This window comes from Notothenia coriiceps, unplaced genomic scaffold (assembly GCF_000735185.1).
Source record: "Notothenia coriiceps isolate Sejong01 unplaced genomic scaffold, NC01 NC01_scaffold00024668, whole genome shotgun sequence".
Lineage (NCBI taxonomy): Eukaryota > Metazoa > Chordata > Actinopteri > Perciformes > Nototheniidae > Notothenia > Notothenia coriiceps.
The window spans coordinates 3,504,007-3,525,752 of record NW_011357369.1 but is presented as its reverse complement, the minus strand read 5'-3'; the positions used below and the strand labels follow the sequence as shown (position 1 = coordinate 3,525,752).

At 40.6% G+C, this 21,746-nt stretch overlaps 2 protein-coding genes across 5 annotated transcripts in view; both read left to right on the top strand.

The window, feature by feature from the left end:
* Positions 1-2,950, top strand: part of tfap2c (transcription factor AP-2 gamma (activating enhancer binding protein 2 gamma)) — a 25,445-nt gene extending 22,495 nt beyond the window's left edge. For all 4 annotated transcript variants that reach the window (XM_010782971.1, XM_010782969.1, XM_010782970.1 and 1 more), the window contains 3 exons: positions 805-923; positions 2,129-2,270; positions 2,488-2,950. In XM_010782971.1, the coding sequence (XP_010781273.1) occupies positions 805-923; positions 2,129-2,270; positions 2,488-2,782 (556 nt within the window). In that variant the 3' untranslated portion in view covers positions 2,783-2,950. The remainder of the gene's footprint in view (positions 1-804; positions 924-2,128; positions 2,271-2,487) is intronic.
* Positions 2,951-14,029: 11,079 nt separating this feature from the next.
* On the top strand, positions 14,030-18,874 carry LOC104955688 (ubiquitin carboxyl-terminal hydrolase 8-like). Its single transcript, XM_010783074.1, has 11 exons — positions 14,030-14,128; positions 15,153-15,315; positions 15,608-15,752; positions 15,846-15,931; positions 16,037-16,178; positions 16,539-16,593; positions 16,739-16,910; positions 17,108-17,270; positions 17,353-17,494; positions 17,928-18,211; positions 18,305-18,874. Exons 2-11 carry the CDS (start codon positions 15,212-15,214, stop codon positions 18,872-18,874), a joined length of 1,863 nt encoding a protein of 620 aa, XP_010781376.1. The 5' UTR covers positions 14,030-14,128; positions 15,153-15,211.
* Positions 18,875-21,746: the final 2,872 nt, after the last annotated feature.

Sequence of the window (21,746 nt, the reverse complement as noted above, 5' to 3'; positions counted from 1 at the left end):
TCAAAAAACGGATAACAAGAAGGCCTAATAAAAAAAAACGGCCTGATTTTGGTTTTTGATAACAACTTCATTCAATTTTCCGTTTTTCCGAATCCCCAGGAACATGTTGAACCAGACAGTAAGACCACTTCATCCTGAACTCACTGTGCCTGTCTTCATGGACCTGTAGCATAACACCTCCCTGNTTTTGCAGCCTGAAACGCCAGGAAAGCTCCGCTCTGCTACCCACAATTCAGTTCGGCGAAAAGCGAGGCAACGTGACGTCACCCCATTCAAAGTGAATGCCATTCACTTTGAATGGGGTGACGTCACGTTGCCTCGCTTTTCGCCGAACTGAATTGTGGGTAGCAGAGCGGAGCTTTCCTGGCGTTTCAGGCTGCAAAAGTTGAGCAATGTTCAACTTTTGAAGCTTCTGAAACTTTCGGTATAGCCAATCAAACCGCTGCTTGTATGTCAGGGGCGGGAGATTCATGTGATTGGTTGTTGGTCGAGCTTCAGACACGCCCGCCGGCAAGCTTTTTTAGAAGGTGTAGTGTGGACGAGCCGTTAGACTTCCTGCAGAAGCCAGGCCAATAAGACAGGAACATCTATTCTGTTTGTGCCTCTTAATTTATGGGTTAAATGCCCTTAAGCAGATTTTAATTAAAGAAAAATACTGTCTGAATGGATTGGAAAATGGTATATAAATGTCCTAATCCTCCATTAATTGTTTTTTTTAAACACATTGTTTTGGAAAAGTTGTAATTATCTGTCTGAATTCACAGCTGTTTACTGAATATGTGTTTTTGTGTTCTCCTTCTGCAGAGCCAAGTCAAAAAATGGAGGTCGCTCTCTGAGAGAAAAGCTGGATAAGATTGGGCTCAACCTGCCTGCAGGAAGAAGGAAAGCAGCCAATGTCACTCTACTCACCTCACTAGTAGAAGGTATGACATGTCACTCAGTAGCACCTTCTCAGCTCTAATTACTGTTTGCTGCGGCTGGAATGTCGCTGTATCAGTGAGAGCGTCAGTCTCATTCACATAGTGTGTTGGTTTTTAGTACTGTAAAATATCTTCTTTCAGACTCTATTCATTGTTGAAATACTTAATAATTTGAATAAAATGTAAATATTGTAGTTCATCTTAAAGAACTTGTTTTTGTATTGCCTGGCTGCATGTAAGCCATCAAAATCCAGAGTTGTTTGAATTGTTGTCCTTCAGCTATTAACACTAATGGAACATCTGAATATCCTACAAACACCAATTCTCCAACCATTACCCTTTAATGATTTGGTATTACTCTGCACACATTATTATAAAGTATATATTATTTTCTTCCTTTAAAGTCTGCAGCGTCCAAGTCCCTAGATCTACAGTTATTTAATACCAGGGAGGTACTGGGTTATAATAATGACACAACCTGAGACCTTCACTTTCCCTTGTCAGTGTCTTGAATACTAAAAGATCAGTAATAGCTTACCCTGAATGTGATGTTTAAAAATGGAAACATTATCACTTGAGTCACATCTACCTGCCGTAGGCTGAGGTAGAATATTATTTCCTCCCTTGCACCCTACACGCCTAATTTTTATAAATGGGCTGATGATTATGTGCGGGAGAATGACTAGAGGCTTGTGTTATTTAGAGACCTTCAAAGCTGAATTAAGCCTTGTTATCTTGTGTTTGGCTCGCCAGGAGGGCCTGCTGACCTTAAAGATTGTGCTTCTGAATAGCTGCCCGCATCCTCAAGTAATGTGCGCGCCTATCAATAAGCGGTGCTGTTGGCGCCATGGGCACTATCTGCTAGCATTTATTCACATAAGCCCATTATGACCATGCAAGTCAAACCACCCTCAAGACGGAAATATATTCATCTCACTAGCTCTCCTTCCCTTAAGCAAGAAGACTGAGTACAGCTGATTATTCTGCAGTTCAACCGCTTCACTTCATGTGGCTTGATGCTTCTGTATCAGGTCAAAACGGGATATAATGCTCCAAATTGATAAACTGCTGAAGCCGGCCAGCTTACCATTTGATCTCTGCCCAATGTGTCAGAGGACATTCGGGGATAATGTGTAAAAATCATATTAATCTTTATTCTTTGGTTTTAGACCAAGTGTAACCTCCAGTGCTGTTTTTTATTGTCTTAGGTGAAGCAGTTCATTTAGCAAGAGACTTTGGCTACGTGTGTGAGACAGAGTTCCCTGCAAAGGCAATTGCTGAATACCTGGGCAGGCCGCACGTGGAACGCAACGAGGTTAACTCTCGCAAGAACATGCTGCTCGCTGCCAAGTAAGTGCCTCGACTGCATGGCTGCCTTTAATTTGTGCGCAAAGTAGGATTACCATGTAGAAGTGTTTTAAATTCTTATGTGGGTGTCTTAATATTGATTGAAGATTTGACAAGTTAAATATCCTACAGACTTCATTCTCAGATCACAATAAAGCAGTACATGTGTTAATATGAATCTTTCCCCCTTAACTTAAACATTGTGGTGTTCTTCTTTTAGGAATATCTGTAAGGAGTTCACTGACCTGCTAACTCAGGACCGATCGCCTCTGGGAAATTCCCGGCCCGCCCCCATCATGGAGCCTGGAATCCAAGGCTGCCTGACCCACTTCAGCCTCATCACTCACGGCTTTGGATCTCCCGCCATCTGCGCCGCCATGACCTCGCTTCAGAACTACCTGAACGAGGCGCTCAAACAAGTGGACAAGATGTACCTGAACTCTGGCAGCGACACCCAGGGATCCTCAGACAGTGGAAGCAAATCTGCCGACAAAATGGACAAGCACAGGAAATGAGAGCTCAAGGGAGAATCCTTATGAACTTGAGAACCCCTGAGTCCCTTAATCTTGCTGCCCTGTCTGCCCTTTTGGACTTCAAAATAAGAAATCAATATTGATTGATTGATTGATTGATTGATTGTGTGTGTGTGTGTGTGTGTGTGTGTGTGTGTGTGTGTGTGTGTGTGTGTGTGTGTGTGTGTGTGTGTGTGTGTGTGTGTGTGTGTGTGTGTGTGTGTGTGTGTGTGTGTGTGTGTGTGTGTGTGTGTGTGTGTGTGGGGGTTGAATTTAAATCCTATTTTTTCGAGATGTTGATAAGAACTTGTCACTGCTGGCTGCAAATCAGTTTTCGTTGGCACTGATGGTGAATGACCCTGTGAGGGCCTAAACACACTTTATCACACTAACCACTATGCAGTTGCCCATGTGCTGATGATACAACGGAAGTACCTGCTCTCAGTTGAAAAGAATGGAGAAAGAACAAAATGCATTCTGTTTTTTTCTTCCAAGAGGACATCATTTCAAGATGACTTGCTGTGGCTGTGAATTCCTCCCAGCCCCACCCCCATCCTGCTCTGTCTGGAGGCAAATCCACTGATTTCCTGTGTCTCAATGGACTTGCAAAGGACACTTTTTATATGAGAGAGAAAGAGAAGAAAATCCACTTAATTTTCTTTCTTTCTTTTGTTGTGCTTGATTTGCACAACCACTTCAAAATGGCTCCAGTGTTATTGTGCTTTGTTCATGAGAGATGATTTGAATCTTATGTAGGCCTGAATGAGAAAAGATGAGTTTTGGTTTGTCAGTCTGTGTTTGGTCAGAAACCAGAGACTTTACAGCCTCTTCAGTGTTCATGTGGATTACAGGCATAGCAGTGCCTCTATTCTAGAGGCTAGTGACCACGTAAGGTATTCATCATTATTAGTATTTAAAAACCCAGAGTTACCATCAACCTACCGACCCCTTCAGTCCTGCCAGAGTGTGTGTATGTTGTGTGAACGTGTGAAAATGTATATATTTCTTTTCTTCAAAAAATGTTTTGAATTAGACAATAAATTCCAAACACAGAATTTATCCAGTGTCTTGTCCTGGATGTAAATATTTTCTAATTTATGTTGTAATTTAATGGGCTTGTGTAAATAATGGTATCATTCTGGTGCATGGTTTCACTTTTTATGATGATGTGTTTAACTTTTATAAATGGGTTAGTTTTTTATCGACTAGCGGTTAGGAAGTGGGCATGATATACTTTTTGAAAATATGTAAAGAAAAACTGTTTTAAAGTTTCAGGAAAAAAATAAAAAGAAAGACTCAATCCTGATGCAGTGAGTCAGTGATGTTGCCTAGGCCGCACACAAACACACATTTTTGTGTGCACTGTTGTTCTGTTGCCCCATTTTCAGCAGTATTTCAGAGATGATGGGGTAAGTCATGAGTTGGAAGAGTTTCCTATTAATAAACAGCAACGAAAAGCCCCAAACTAATGGGAACAGTAGACATCATTATCTGCTCTCACTTAGCTTACAAATCAGCTGTGTGGTTCAGTGAAGGCAGAGACTTCAAAAGTACATCATGTGATGAACAAAGATGCACAGCTGAGAGGAGACAAATAGCTTAGTTGTGTTTAAACATAGAAAACGATTGAGGCAAGGGCCTATCACTAATGTCTTCCTAAGCTTGCTTGTGTCCTGTCAGTCTCCTTTTTTCCTCTTTCTTTTTCCTATTTCCTGTTTTCGGAGCAGGTGTGCAACCACCTGAAGTGTCAATCTGTTTTAGGTTTCAAGATGTATTTCATCTTTTTAAATGCAGTGATGCAAGACTCGCAACAAAGTCCTTGTATGAGAAAAAGAAATGGTGCAAAACTGCAGATGGGGTTTACATGTGGCGCAAGTTTGCTTACTCATCACTTGCCTAGCCAGTGTGCTGATTCATGTCGTCTGTGTGTTCATGCGCTTCATGAGCTTGTGTCTGAGCCACAGTAACACCAAACCAGCACTCACTGATTGGGAAAAATCGATTTATAGTAGTAGTATCAATTTCTAATCCACTGCAATGGCCCTGCCATTCATCCACGTCCTAGCACATATCCTGCTTTGAAGGTCAGCAGGTGAAAGCATTGTTTCACAAAGGCCATGCATGCAGCAGCAGTGTGCAATACCTAGCAGTTAAACAAGTATCAGCCTCTCCCCTCAGAACCTGTTTAACCAGACCTGTCATCCTGGTGGCTCGCAGCCCTCGCAGCAGTTGACTTTAACTGCCTTCAGTTACTTGTGGTAGCTTGGCCCTGAGAGAGAAGATAATAGGAGAAGGTGATAGAAAAAGGAGAGGGAGGTATTGGTGGTGGAGGGTGAAAGAGGCGGTGGATTTTGTCTTTGATGACTGGTTGAACGTGGTTGAGACAACAACCTTGCTGTGTCTGAGGCTTTGATTGGAAGTTATTTGCTCTGTCCCTTTTCTCACGACTGCCTTTCATGTTGTCGCCCTGTCAGTCACATCGCAGGCTGTGGTTTAGCAGCCGTCAGCTATTAAACACACTTCCGTTCAATTCACTTTCCTCACCTTTGAAACAGAGGAGAACCCTCTGAGCAAGGGAGCTGAGTATACAGGCCTATATAAATAGGATAGTTAAAAATGAGGTGGAAAAACATTACTACCTGTGACATTTAGACTTTTTCCTACCAGACAGTTATCGTGTTTTTACATGTCCACAATGCACCTGTTTAATGTGTCATTCCTTATGTGTTTTCCAAAACACAGTATGGTAACTGGTCAAACATTTTACCTCTAAACTGTGAGACAGTGTGAGTAATTTACCTCTGACACACCTAATAAAGCTGGGAAAAGGAGGCGAGCGTAGACTTGTTGAGCTAACCCGTTACCTTCGCCTCTTTTTCTTTAATGAAAAAAAGAAGAAACTCATATGCTTCTTTCATTTTCAGAGATTATATCTGACATGCTAATATACTCTTCTGATATTATTAGGATGCCCAGGGCTACTTGTCAGCTTAAGATTCACTGAACTGTAGTTGTATGTCATGCCAGCTCTGACTAAATGACCTTTCTATGTAGGTCACGTCGAGTCACATGATAAAGTTTCAGGAAAGAAGAAAAAGGCGGCAAACCCTAAACCCTAAACACTTGGTGTAAACCCTAATTTTAATCATACTGTTTACTTTAAATCATAATTTAAACCTAGATCAGAAATACTTTATTAAGCCCATACTGGGATTTGTTTTGTTACAGCAGCATGTTTACAAGGCATTGCACAAGAGTCACTTATTACAAAAAAACGATAAAAACATTGGAGACTATATACTCACATTATACAAGTTGGAAAGCTAATAATAAACAAAAGGAATCTAGATGGAGGGACATCGAGACAGATACATACTGTATATCAGTTTCTCATAACAGTCTGAACAAAAACTGACTTCTATTTACCCGCTGACTTTTTGCCCAACATGTTCCCAGATACTTAGCACTTTCCTTTCACCCCTTACATTTAGTCAAACCACTTCCCTTCAACAGCCCCCTTTAAAATCTGTTGTACATTAAGGCTCATTTGCAGTCAGACTAATCGCTTGGTTGCAGGTCCCAACCACTGAAACCACTTTATGAGTTAAACCATAGTCTTAACATCCCATGTCACAGACGACAAGTCATACAGACGACAGTTGATTCTCATGTGTAAATCAGGAGGCGAGGTCATTCTCTGCTCAGTAAACACAGGAAGCAGATGATCATTTCATTTCAAAATATGTGTCTCTCATTTGAAATTTGAAGTAAAAGATTACACAAGTTGAATTTCCAGCTATTATGAAATAAGCCATTTTGATAGCTTTTACAAATTAGATCAAGTGATGGAAAGATATGATTCCAACTACATTGGTGGAAACCATCTTCTGCAGAAAGAAGGGAGAAAAACTTACTTCACATCCCTGAATAAGTGCTTTAACTCTACTTACTACTTATGTTTAGTTGCAATGGAAATCACAATAACTCTTCCAGTCCTGTCAAATACATGAATGATATTCCTGTTCTGAATGTCTTTGCTTCACTTTCCTGGATTTATACGGGTTGTGGTGTTTACTTGTTGTTTTGAGGAACATTTGAGTTGTGTCTGCTCCCAGTGTGACTCGCTCCTGTGTGGCATTAAACACACCTGGACCTGAAGTGAGTGAACTGTGCTGGTATTTGCCCGCTGTGCTGTGTTCTTCAGCAGTCAGAGAACATGGCGAGTGAGATTTTTGTCTTGAGGATAAATCCAGATTTACCGCTTACAATAAACATGTGTGTTGTAGCATCTTGACAAACATTTTAATGCTCTTTAAAGCGGTCACCACTTTAATGATATTAAATTAATCATTTAGTAAGAGAAACACTTTTTTAAGCTACGGGTAAAGAGATGGAAAACACACTCTGATTGATCCATAAAAGGCTACTTTTATACTGCCTTTCAAAGTGGCTTATTACAGTACTTAATCATACATCTGCTGACAGTATTAAGAAAGTAAAATAATAGTTGAATTTAAAAAAGACTTAACGTTTTATTCGATCAATCAGCAAAATGATTTAATGCAATTAAAAGATCAACACTCATCAGAGGTATTTCTGAGTGTGTTTATGTGTGTGTGGAGGTCAGGCATAGGGTGGGGCGGAGCAGTGTGGGGGAACGTAGTCCAATAATGAGAGCATTAAGCAACTATGTTAGGGGGTGAGATGGGTATGCGTGAGAGTGTGTGTGTGTGTGTGTGTGTGTGTGTGTGTGTGTGTGTGTGTGTGTGTGTGTGTGTGTGTGTGTGTGTGTGTTTGTGAGTGAAGGGGTGGGGGGGCTGGGTGGGTTGTAGCCTAATCCCTGAGGAAAATGTGGAAGAAATTAATCTAAATTACAAGGATGAGGCTAGTCTAGAGTCTGGGTCTGGAAGGGCTACAGAGGAAAGGAGGGTGAAAGAGATGTGGGGAAGAAGGGAAGTAGCCATTACTCGTGTCCTTTTCTGTATTCTGGTCACCGTTTTCTTTTTTCTCCTCTTCTTTTTTCCTTATCCTGTGGGAATGAGGTGGCCTGTCTTCCTTCCTCTTTGGCTTGCCACCCAGACACCCCTCCTTCGCTAACTCACGCATAGGCCTCTTACCAATTAGTTAGCAGTGTAGCTGCTGCCAGCGTGGACAGGACTGTAGGGACCTCTCAATCCCTGCTCTCCTCCCTCTGCTTTCTTCTCACAGACAACAGATGTCTTGGTTTCTCAGGGAACTTGCATCTCTTTGCTGGCCTCTTGCAGCCCCTCCAAAATCAAAATCCATCCCTGTCCCTTAAAACCTGCCACATCTCAGAAGTTTTGGCTAACAGGAAAGAGATTAGCTGTTAAGGAAGTTACTCTCCAATACACCAGGAAGAGCCCCTTCTTCTTTCTTATTTACCCTGACACAAAAACAGATAAATTACACAGGATGGTTGCCGCCGCTGATCTATCTAATGAAAAGCATCTGGCGTCTCCCCCTGCTAACCAACATACAAGCAAGTCTTGTTCACCTAGGCTTGAGCACAGTAATGGGAACAAGCTGTTTGGTCAACAAACAGGCCTGTAAACATAAAATGTACCAAGCTTTACACAAAGTACTCTTTACTCGTGTACCAGAGTCAGAAATCATGAGCGTAGGGCTATAACTACAAAGAGTTAACATGGCGGTGTCACTGCCTGTCACCCAGGTGTTTTTTTCCGAAACGGTTTAGCACAAATAACAGTTATTTAATCCTGTCATGGATCGATAGAAAAGGGATAATTCTCTAAAAGTAACATTTGTTTCTCATTGTTGTTACTGTTAATGGGATTATGGATTAGCAGGGATTATTGATCTGTCTGTGTCTCGCTGTTCATAAATTCTTCATCTCATCATTGGCTCACACATGGCTGATTCCCAAGCCCATGAATGGTGGCTGCGGCTGTGGCTAAAGCAGGGGTTAATGCCTTGTTACATTTGTGGAGTATTACAGTTTCTCAGAAATGACCCCCTGCCGTTAAAATACTGTTCTCACAGCACATGATCTGATGGTTTGATTTCGTAACATCTTAAAGCTATTGCTAAAGGAAAGATGTGAGTATAGGTCATATACATAATACAGAGCCTTTTCAATCGCTAACCTCTCCCTCTTGAACTCACTCGCAAAACATGACTGCATCAATCTCCCCACCTCCCAAAAAGCTCAAACTCAACTGGCTTTTAATGTGTGAATAATGTTCTGTCACTGTGTTAAATGTTGGATGTAAACTCCATTTTATTTTTGACTTTGTATTTTTTATCTTTGTAAAGCGTCTTTGAGCCCTTGTAGAATTATTATTATTGTTATAAGAAATGTTTCGCCTGCATGTCATAGTAACTTTTGGAAAGGCAATCTCTTAAAATGATTTTTTTTTAGCAGAGGCGATAAAGATTTAAAACATCTTGTCACCTGCTCATGTAATTCGGTCGATGAGCCTAGCAAATTCTTTAAAAGCTGCCATTTGCTGTCTGAAACAACACCGCTGCTCTTCCTGAAGTTGTTTTCTGTTCATAAAGTTAATTGATTTTCTATGTTGATAACATTAACATACGTCCACCTCTTGTCTACAAATGACATGCAATTAGTGGGAAGGAACAATAACAATCACGATCTGACTGTGACGTCATCAATATCAACATGCGTGTTGCACTGCTTCAGTCATGCTCTGCTTGCTGCTATGGATCTATTCCCTTTTAACATGTTATCCTGTATACAGCTGATGTACGGTGCGTCATCAGACTGGAGAGTCTTATGTGGTTTTAATATCTCAAATGTATCATATCTCTGTAGAGTGAACATCTTGATATCGAAAACTGACCTCTGCCAAGACTCAGCTTCCTTATGATTCTTCATTTTTACTGAACAATCAAAAGGAAAGCTATTCGGTCTTCGTCTTGAGCTGTTCATGAGATGGATCCTTTAAAATGAGAGAATGTCGATACAACCGGCGCTGAGCGTACACATTCATGTGTTTGTGTGTTGTCCTCACTTCAGAGCAGGAATGCCCATCGGCAGGCACCAGCCTTTATGGTTCAGCTAAAGGTAAAGCTCATTACTTCGGCAGCCCCTAACCAGCTGTACTGCGTGGTTCAAGCTCTGGCCCCAGGCACTTTGACTTTCCACTAATAAAGATAGCAGAGCAGAAGAGAAACATGTAGAAATGAAGGATTCTGCAGAAAATGGGGGAGAGGCAGGAAGCAGAAGTTAAAAGCAACAAAAAGACTAAATAAAACCACAATATAAAAAAAAGATAACTTTGATAATAATAATAAAAAATATAATAAAAATAAAGAATAATACTATTTTTGTTTTGTTATTATTGTTACCCTATTTGCATTAATAATAATACTATTTAATAATAATAAGCGCCTTTTTACTATCATTGGTATGGTAAACAACACTCCTAGACCCAAAGCACCAGAAAAGAAAAAACACGAGACATGAAAGGTGCAGACAGCAAAGCAACACAATAACAACATTCTCTAAAAAGCTCATAACATTGCTGGAACAGAAAGACAACAAGATTTCCAACAGGTGTTGTTAAAAGCGGATGCTCTCCTGAGCTCTTCAGACAGAGCATTTCAGAGTGGGGCACTGCAGAAAACGCTCTGTTGTCTTTAACTTACAGCAGTTGGTGAGGAATGGGTTCGCTACGAGAAAAGTGGAGGATGAGCATGTCTGCATGAGGTCACAGAGATAATGGCACGCAGATCCATGAACAGATTTATATTTTAATGTGATTACAGGAGTAAACACCAAGAAATAAAACAGTACAATTGAAATGATATGTTGATGTGGGTCCATCCTGGGGAAAAAAAACCAAAATGTTAAAACTCAGACAGTTAGAGGGCAGTAACCAAACATGGTAAGGTGCGTCTTAGAGGTAGGAAACAACTAAATGAAAAGATACATATCTACCAAAGTAAAAGAAAATAGTAAACATGTGAAGCCAAAGCTGCTTTGAATGGATTTCTTTGAAAGTAAATGCTTCCAGTATGGAGTGAATCATTGTAAAACCACATTCATTTCCTGCCTGTGTTTATCCAAAGAGGGATGAGATACAAAGCTGTCCAGACTTGTTTGCAGTGTGCAGAATAGTGTACAGAGAGAGGGGAGATGCGCTCATCGCAGACAAGGAAAGGCCTTACTTAAGCAACTTGTAGTAACACTTTGAGAAATAGTTTGTCATCCTCATGGCTACTGGTAAGGTATGAAAGTAGGTCAACAAGCAGCTTTCAGTTTAGGCTTATCCTTTGGAATAATCATTCACAACCAACATCGACATAGTAAACAAAGGATTGTATTGTTGTTTGAATGAATCCCTCATGATTGATCTAATCAAAGACACAGAGCCGTTTTCTCCTTTCCTCACACTGCTTATTTCTTCCTTCCCAGCAATTTATCCAACCCATGTTTGGCATACGGCAGCCACAGGCTCGCATGCCTCAATTATGTTGGACGCTATTGTGTTGGGGAAAGGGGAAAGAAAGGGAGAGATGTTTACAGTACCTACCCATGGCATCCGGCCACGATGCTGTTTCTGCATAAAGAGGGAAGGTGGTGATGAAAGGTGTCAGTGTCCACTGTCAGATTGGCATACCTCCTCTTTAAACAACAGCAAGAGAGAGGCAGAGAGTGGAAGAAAGTGTAACAACCAAGCTGTTTTCTACTTTTTTTAGACAGATGGTGTAAAGAAAGAAGAGAAGAAATATGTTCTGACATAATGGAAGGTGGAAAATAAACAATTAGACATATTAAATAAGAGCAGAATAGAACCACTAAGGAGGATCATTATATGTTGGATGAGGAACAATGACAATATGCTGATGCCTGAATGTGGAACCGGCATTAATGATGGCTCCAGGCAGTATTTGTAAATGCAGATAATGTGTATTCGTTAATTCAGGCAAACAAATAAAAAAAAAATCTCAAATGTTTGAACTGGCTGAGATGTGCTTGTTTTATATGTTTGAACAGTGTTAGAAATTCTTGAATCCGCTCACTCCAAACATCCTTATTCAAAAAGCTCAAAAGTGTCTAGTCTGCTTAGTTATGTGTTTTGTGTTCTGTGTAAAGGTACGTCAGTGTGTGTGTGTGAGGAGTGGAGAGAGTGACAGCATTTTATTTTGTGTACACTAACATGCACCTGCCTATTCAGAGTATTGAAAAAGCAAGGAGGCCAAATTAGCGCTGCCACGGACAACGTTTCTGCTGACGCAACCGCTGCTGGATAAACTGGCACAGGAACAACAACAACAAGGAACATTAAGAGCATAAGGGAGAAGAAGTGAGAGTGAGAGATCCCAGATGTCGGTGATATGAGGGCGATAAAGCTCATATCTCAGCATGTTTACACCCAGACTACTGCTGCTGTATACTATCAGATTGTTTGTGAGAAACAGAGGTGTCACACTTATCAAGGCTTTCTTTCAACACCCTTCAAACACCCCCCATCAAAATTCACCTCTATTCCTTCAAAGTACTGACAGGTTTTCTACAGATTTATATAGGGCTGATATAGTGTAGGTGTGAACCTTGCATAATCGTTTTGCTTGAACTTGCTTGTATTATGTAACATAATATATTTCTGCCACAACAGGCAGGGAAAGATGACACATTTCATTGTTCATATTTAAGCAAGGATCGGTCACAGATACAGGGTAATCAGATACAAGGAGTCCAAAATAAACTGTGATCTGCACTTTCTGATATGAAGCACCTGCTTGGGTGTGTGTTCATATGTGTTTCTGCGCTTTTGTGTGAGTATGGTATGTGACAATAGATATATAGTAACATACAGTATATTATAACAATCTTTAACTTCTCAGATTACAATCGTTTTTAATATTCTGGGATACCATCTGCAATTTATTTTACTGAAGAGTTATGGTACCTGTATTTAGACATATTTGCTTTATGGTTTCTGTTAATAGATTTCGATAGGCAGTGTAAAATACAGAATAACATATAGAATAATAATCTGTAAAATAAAACGAGACCTTGTTAATCTTGAGTATGAAGAAGAGCCTGAATGTATGATTACACAAATGTGTGTAAGTGTAAAAGTATGAATGTATATATGCTTGTGTGTGTGTGTGTGTGTGTGTGTGTGTGTGTGTGTGTGTGTGTGTTTAGTGCTTTGTGCAAACAACCAGACAGAAGTCTAAAGCAGAGAGAAAAATGTGCAGCTTGAAAATATCAGTCTTGTTCTGACATGCCTCATCATTTTCTGCTCTACACCAACCGCCCTCACTNGATGTTTTCGTTGTGATCGCTAAATTCACCTTGTTTATAATATTATCACTATAACACTGACCCAGATCGCTGGATTACGGTGGCCCTGAGAGGCCAGGGTGCTGCAAATAAAAGAACGCTGCAAATAAAAAGAAACAGAAACGAATAAAAACGCAAATAAAAACGCCGCGATGCAAATAAAAAAGCCACAACGGAAGTGAATTACCGGGGACTATTATTGATGATGCACATGCGTTTTTTTATGCGAGAGAAGAAGAAGGCTGGGGGATCTCCAGGAAACATCTCATGGGTAAATTTATAATGTTAAAGTTACACAGGATGTAGATAATATCTGTCGCTGCCGTATTTATGACTTTAAATGACGTTATTTTGTGTGTGGGAGCAGATTATGTGTGTAGTGTATAATGTTAGTAGAACATAGCTTTGATCAAAACTGCAGAAAGCTATTTTCAAGTTGTTTGCTTGTCTGTGAAAACTGTTTGATTCTGCTCGATTTATCCGTGCAGCTTGAACCGTTTTAAATCTAGACTACCACACACACACACACACACACACACTCTCACACACACACACACACACACACACACACACACACANTGTGAATCAAAAAACTACGGTGGCCCTGAGAGGCCAGGGTGCTGCAAATAGCGTTTTTATTTTCACGGCGTTTTCTTTCTTTTTATTTGCAGCGTTCTTTTATTTGCAGCACCCTGGCCTCTCAGGGCCACCGTAGTTTTTTGATTCACACAACAACAACAACAACAACAACAACGGGGAAACGGCTTTGGTTTCCCGTTTTTTCGTTTTTGATTTAAAACGAAAAAAGGCTGGTATTTTCATTTTTTGGTTAAAACGAAAAATCAAACTAACAAAACGTACACGGACCGAGTAGTTAGAGGGTTGGAAAGGACAAGATAAAGTGGTTATTGAAGCAGAAAATGAACACCAGAAGGTGGCAGTAATGCGACATTAAGGACACCCGCTGCCGGATCATCACAGGAGAAGAACAGGCCGGAAGAAGGATTCAGGAATCAGCTGTCAAAAAAGTATAAGCAACGGATCATAAGGAGGTAATTTGTATATGAACAGCATAGTAGTACAATAATCGTGTCGGCATTAGGACTAGAGGATATCTCTTTACATCTGAATATGATAATATCCGTATCTGATCCGCAGTTAAATGCCCACAGTAGCGAACGTTGACGTTAACTGCGTGAGAGCGTAGCAAGCTAACTGACGTAGCTAGCATTCTAACAGAAGACAAACCAGCTAAGTTAACATGTAAATAGTTACTATATGCTGCTAATACCAAAGTTGTGGTTGGTTTGTGCTCTGCGTTTAATAACGTGTGTTTAGTCCAGGTAAGGAACACGGTCACGGTTAACGTTAGCCTTAAAACTCTTACTTGTTGTGTTCAATGTTGACATGTGAGCCATGAAACTAACTTCCGTCCACAAGCTAACTAATGGAGGCACTGCGCTAACAGTGATAGCATAGGTAGATTCATCAACGACATGTCATGTGTTTTAGCTTTACATAACGTTTGTCTTATTATGATGATGATGATTAAGCTTATGATCCTATGACAATATTACTCAAGAGACCTAAGTGGTGTTACGCAAGTGAAAGTTAAAATGTTTGATGTCAGCACAATTCAATGCTTGTTGTAAAACATCCTGTGTAAATGTATTTGCCTGCCTAATGACTGATAATGAAATTATGTTATATCCTCCTAAGATTTCGTACTACACTACCAATCCCTGCTGCGGAGACATTGGTTTAGTTATTAGTTGTATTATGGTAGGGATAACCCTGCTGTTTATTCTAGTATTATTTTGGCAACAATCTTATGTAAACAAACAAATATTTTAAAAGCCAGCCAAGATGAGTTCAGCTAAATTGTTTGAAAGGCATTTCTCTATCTCTTACAATAAGTCAAAAGTGTAATTATTGTGGTAGGTTAAACTGTTGTCTTACTTAGAGTGATAATATGTGAGGCCATGAGCTACTTGTTGATGTTATCAATGCTATTTAGAATTTTTAACAGGACTGGTTGAGTGTTTTAATCACAGCTTTGGTTATTTTGTTTTACAGGGATGTTCAGAGCTTGTGTAGAACACTGCCTGTGAGTCTTACTGAACACATCCGCCAAGATGCCTGCAGTTTCCAACGGGCTCAGAGAGCTGTATCTGTCCACTTCTCTGGGGGAACTCAACAAAAAGGCTGAAATTAAGCCGGACAAGACAAGCACCCGGAAGTAATGCTAACTTTCATGTTTCCAGTATTTACCGTAAAGCACTCATAACACAGAGAAAATGTCTCCAAGTGAGGGAAAGAGACAATATAACGTGTGATTGAGATTGTTGCGTTAAAGTTTGAATAAGTGTAATCCTTTTGAAATGTACAGCAACCTTTAATCAAACAAAATTAATTGGGTTCAAAGCCTCGCAACACATGCTAAAATCCCCAGTACAACTTAAACCCAAGCATTTTACAATCACATGGTGATTATGTTATTTAAATTATGCTTTTTATATGCTTTGTTGCAGCTATGTTCAGAGTGCCTGCAAAATCTTCAAGGCGGCAGAGGAGTGTCGTCTGGACAGAGACGAGGAGAAAGCTTACGTGCTGTACATGAAGTATTTAACTGTATATGACATCATCAAGAAAAGACCAGACTTCAAGCAGCAACCGGTATAGTTAAACATTATAAATGTGTAACTTTGTGTGGAAAACTAACAAGATTTGGATTTAGTGTGTAACTTTTCTCCATTCCATTGTACAAAGGATTATTACATGACCATGCTTGGGCCAAACAGCTTTAAGAAAGCCATCGAAGCCGCAGAGAAACTCTCTGAAAGCCTTAAACTCAGGTTAGTTTTTTAATATTGCACATTACTTATTAATGCATAAGATTCAAAATCTGACTTGAGAAAAAATTTTTTTTTTAACTCTGTTAATCTTTACATTGTGAACAGGTATGAGGAAGTTGAGGTTCTAAAAAAACTTGAGGAGAAGGAGAGACAAGAGGAGAAGAAAAGGAGGGAGGAAATGAAAGAGAAAGATAGCGGTCGAGGTTCTCCAAAAGTGTCTTTAGCAAATAAGAAGGACAGCAAAAAGGTAGATATATATTTTCTTGTTATGAATTAAAAAAGATAGGCACTTAATTTCAATGAGAATTGCTTCAGTCTGTGTGTCTAAAACTGAAGTTTTGCAAGTGGATGTGAAGGTTGTGGTTTATGATTTTTTTTAAATAACTTTTATACAATGTACAGTTTTAAATCTACAGTTTACATCATGCCAGTAATACCAGTGACACTAATAGCCTAATCCGTAAAGATATGAATGGCGCTGTTGTGTATAATGGTTTGTTTTAATATTTTCCTTCAATTGATTTAATAATAAAACAAATGCCATTTGTCCAAATCCGAATTATTCAAATCAACATTAGCATTTTAACATGATGATTTTCTTTATCAGATAAAAGGAGAACAGAATGAACTGAAGACTGAACTAAGGAATACACCCTCGAAAGGTAAGCAGAATACATTTCCTTCTGATGTTAAAATCTTTCTTTAAACCGAGAGATTAGGTTCCAATATGGTGAGTGTTTCACCATAATGTACTTGGAATTTGAGACTGTTCTTTTCAGATTTTTTTATTTCTTTTTTGTCTGATAGCTGCGGTGCCAGCTGGTAGCATCTCAGCTGAGAAACTTTTCCACATGATGGAGGACCAGACAATTACAATAATTGTTATGGATGCGCGCAGTCTCAGGGACTTTGAGGAGTCTCGCATTCAGGTCCCGGGCCAGACGTGCATTAGCGTGCCGGAGGAGGCCGTCAGCCCAGGGTGAGAGTAGGCCTCGTACCTGATAGTTTGATCTGACACTGAATGTGTCATTTGTAAGTTGGACATGATGATATAAATGAATGTATTATTCCCTTTTGTTGCTTTTCTGTTTGTCAAATCAAAATAATGAGAAGTAGAAAAGACTACAGTACATTGTAATACCTGTCCTCCTGAACTGGTTCTTTGTGGCTTTTCAGAATCATTGTGACTCAGATTGAGGGGAAGCTGCCAGATGCGTCTAAAGAGCATTGGAAGCGGAGGGGATTTGTGGATTATATAGTGCTGCTGGACTGGTTCAGTTCTGTCACTGACCTCAAACTGGGCACCACCTTGCAGAGCCTCAAAGACGCCCTCTTTAAAGTGAGTGGGTGGGGTTTAGAGTGTGAATAACAACTGCAGAACCTTCCTGTGAGCTACAATGATGTGTTTGCACTCTCCACAGTGGGACAGCATCACAATCCTGCGTAGTGAGCCGCTGGTGCTGGAGGGAGGCTACGAGAACTGGCTGTTGTTTTACCCCATGTTCACATCCAACGCTAAAGTCCACCCTCCTCGACCGAATGTCATCAGCTCCCGCCCCCAGTGTGAGTATGAGCAGCACCATGGGCATGTTAGAGCTTTGGCCCTTTGTATTTATCAGGCCACGTAGTTTAATCGATTGTTTGTTATGCAGCTCATGTTGTTTTATTGTAAGAAAAAAAAGATTAAGGCTAACTAATTCATGTTTAAAATAAAGTGAGCGAATTCTCATTTTACTTATGAGCATTGAATCCCACACCATGCTTGTGTTTTCAAAATGTGATCCTCCATGCACCTTTTTAAAAACAACAACAATGAAATAATCCAAACTGTTACCAGCGGCTACTCTTTTTTTTCTCTTGTCCAAGTGTCATATTTACACTACATAGTTTCCAAAGCCCATATTAATGGCTCATTTGAAATGACTCTTAAGATAAATGTTCCTATATTTAATGATTCTCTTTCAAATGTATTTCCTTCCTGTGATGCTTCGAACAGTGAACTTTAGCTACCCATCCCTAGAGGAACCAAAGCCTGTGACCCCACCTCAACCAGAGCCCGAGGTGACACCCGAGCCTCAGGAGGCCTCCGCTCCTGTGCTGGTGAACGGGGTTGCACCAGCAGAACCCCCCACATCAAAAACCTCCGAGGTTACTGACGGGCCGCCAGACTCTCTGGAGTCCACCGTCACCGGCTCGACCAATTCTGGGCTAGACCTTAGTAAGAAGGGCCCTGCAGCAGGTGCATCCATTCAGACGCCTGCAAACAAAGCTTTCCCACAGGTACTGTATCCGTATATTTGGGAGTATAAAACATAGAGCTGTGTGTTTCAATACCACTCATGTTTTGTTTATTCCTTCTGCTCCCTGTCCCAGTTTGACCGTACCAAGAAACCCTCTGTCTGTGTTACCGACGAGCCAAAGCCCGGCCAGAACGGATCCATGCAGAACGGCCCAAATATGTCCGACCGCTCAGTCAAACCATCTATCACCCCCAACAATTCACTGTCTAAAGAAGAACAGAGCCAGATACACTCTGAGGCTGTAGCAGGGATGGAGAAGGCGAAGCAAGAGCAGGAGAAACGAAACCAGGAGCGTCGTGCAGAGGGTGAGAGACGGGAGAAGGAGGAGAAGGAAAGGTTGGAAAGGGAGCAAAGTGAGAAGAGGAAGAAAGACGAGCAGGAGAATGGACCTCAGGAGAAAAAGAAACTGGAACGGCAGAAGGCAGAAGAAGACGATAAAGAGAACAGGGTGTGGGACGACAAAGAGAGGAGGGGAAAGGAGCAGAACTCTGAACCTCCCTCCAAGAGTATGTCCCTGGACTCTCCTGCTCCCAATCATATCGTAAGTGAACTTAAGGTGAGTCCTATTTTCTCCCCATGTTACTTACTACTACAGTGTGATGTTTATTTCAACCCTCTGTCTGTGGGAAAGTCAGAAAAGTAATCCCCAGATCCCACAATGCTAACGTTAGAGTCCCTTTAAGCTGTGTCTTACATTTGTGGCTAAAGGGAAACTGAACAATCCCTTGTTATTATCTCACAGTTTAAACAACGAGACCACAAATCCACATGCTGAAACACTTTGCACGCAAACAGAACTCTTATCTGGTCTGACGAATTAAAGGATTTAAAGCTGTGTAAGACTCATGGACAGTAAAGTAGTTAGGGGAAGATAAGACTTCACAATACCTGGCTGTTAGACTTTATATTGTAGAAGATACAACTAATATAACTTTCTTACTATGTACAACCTCTTTTCAACAGCAAAGTTATGGGTCTACATAATCCTAGATACAATTAGTTATCTGTAACACTTCAGCTACATTACAGAAGTAAAAAATAAGCTAACTTTGTATGTTTGCTCTTTCATGCTCACCCAGCAGATTATATTTTCCAACACTTCAATCTTACCTCAGAGGCGTGTTGTTGAATTAAATCTTTGTGAAACTAGAAGAAATTAAAGGTGGGGTAGGTCATTTTGGAGAAACCAGCTCGAGTGCGCTAGAATTTGAAAATACACAGCCTTAAAAAATCTGCCACTTCCTTACAGAGCCCCTCCTCCAACACACACGAACGCGCACATGACCAATGAGGGCACGAGATAAGTTTGTGCACAGATGGAAGGCTGACAGGCAGGTAGGCCATCCAGTTATTTTAGCCGGGCCGGCTCAGAAGATTGGTCGTGCTTTTTACAGCACTACGGCTTCCACAGATGACATGTTTTTATGGATTTGTTGTCAAAGCACTTAAGATATTCATTGCTATCGGGATGTTAAGAGCATTCCATGGAATATAACAAAAAGTGTATCTCCAGCCGGTTTCTCAAACGTACCTACCCCACCTTTAACTGTGTGTATGAAACTAAAACAGATCATTTCTGTCAACTCAGATTTTATTTCTGCTTTTTTAAACTGTAGTGTGTGCTCATATGTTTCAGTGTTGGTGTATAGGCTAATGCCTGAATATGCTTCATGAAAGGCAGCTTTTCCAATCAAGAGAATCATTTTGATACTCAGTAGATCACATTGTTATTTTTTCTTAAATAATACACTTAAGTAAACAACGTTTTTATTTAAATTGCATTGTATTTGATCTTGATGTAATCCAAATGTAATGTCACATTATTTTGAAATGTTGATCCGACACAGTTTAGGCTAAATAGTAACAGAATACACTTTTAAAGTAAGCCTCACAACCCTGTCTTAACCATAGAACTCTCTGGTCCAAACTACAAACACACATAGATGACATGTTCGTTGACTACTATAAACACAGGCATTATGCGCTATATATTCTCACAAGAGCAACAAATGTGTACACCGCTAAAAGAGTTCCCAACAAATGCACCATACATACTCTATTTTAGTATTCTTTGCTCTACAGTGCCAAACTGTTTTACGAAACTATTGATAAATAAATAAGAAATTAAACTTTAGTAGTAACCAAAAACACAACTTCAAGGTCAAAAATCAATACACAAATACTTTTTTTTATTTCATTTGTTGCCAATAAGAAACATTCACACTAGCACTTGCCTTACGAGATTTTTTAATGTCAAACTGCTATTTCCATGGTCAATAATATGCTCCGTATTGAGATATACATCTCCAAGATTCCTTCCTTCAACCCCTATACAATAGAGGTAGAAGGAAATGTGTTTGTTGCTCACAGTATTTAAAAATAAACGTTCCATATCAGCATCACCAACACACTGTCAACAGTTTTCAGTGTAATGATTTCCTCAGCATTTCACGACATGTTTGATCCGATGGAGGCAGAAATCTCTCAAATCTAACCAAAAATAAGTAAGAGAAATGTTAAGGACTTCTGGGACTGTTGCTGTTACTGCAGCAAACACTGGTGTGCTATACACTTACTCCAGCTTTTCCTTTGAGGCAGCCCTCAAATATCTGAGGCCAATTCAGCATGGCAATAAGTGAAGGATTACCATGGAAGCAGCCATGATTTGAGCCCTTTAGCTTTCTTTCAGCAGCTTGTTTACACGCGGGTTTGCTGAAGGTTGACCCCAGCTGTTGTCAACCTTGAGCAGGTCTCTGACTCCAGGCCTGTCCCGTCCAACGCCTGCGTCCATTTGTGGATCTTGGAGGGCTGAGGGGTCAGCTCCGTTCTTACACCGTCAAGCCCCCTCGCCTGGATCCTCGCTATGCCAGCTCCACTTACTGTCTCCTGCCCTGTCTCCTGCTCCCTCTCCAATCTGCTCTACCTCCGACCGCCCTGATACGGAGCAGAGACATGTTTCCCTCTCAGCCAGCAAGCAGGGTTATATGTTGTGTTATCTTTCACTATTTGTGCCTTTCTCCACTTTTTTTTCCTTACCGAACTGTCGACTCACATTGCATTACAGCTGCGTGCTATAGGACTGGAAGCCATTGCGAAAGATCAGCTTCTATTAAGGCGCCTATTATCATCTCAAATCAGTCGCATTTTAGCATTTAAGTGTCGAAAGTTCACGCTGAATTTTCCAGCACTGTGCCTCGAGGTATAGAAGGCACATCAGGCAGCCGCCGATAACATGTTCTCTCTCTTTTTATTTCCTCCTGCTCCTCTCACACTCTGACTGTTTGTAAAACTACGAGGGATTTCACAGGCCGGAGCAGGGTGTGATGAAATGCTAGATGAAATTGGCTGGCACTAGCGATAAATGTTCACGATGCTCAGCCAGTGATGCACTGTGCAACAAATATTACGCTAATCGTCAGTCACTTTTGTCTTCTAGGCAACACTAGAGCCCTCTTTATAATCCTATTTCCCACTGAAGCCACCCCCTCCCGTACCCACTGCCCACCCCCTGCATC

Coding starts and splice junctions, on each gene's coding strand:
- LOC104955688 (XM_010783074.1), top strand. CDS start 15,212: ATGCCTGCAGTTTCCAACGGGCTCAGAGAGCTGTATCTGTCCACTTCT. Junction 15,932..16,036: donor TCTGAAAGCCTTAAACTCAG/GTTAGTTTTTTA, acceptor CATTGTGAACAG/GTATGAGGAAGTTGAGGTTC. Junction 18,212..18,304: donor CAAACAAAGCTTTCCCACAG/GTACTGTATCCG, acceptor TCCCTGTCCCAG/TTTGACCGTACCAAGAAACC.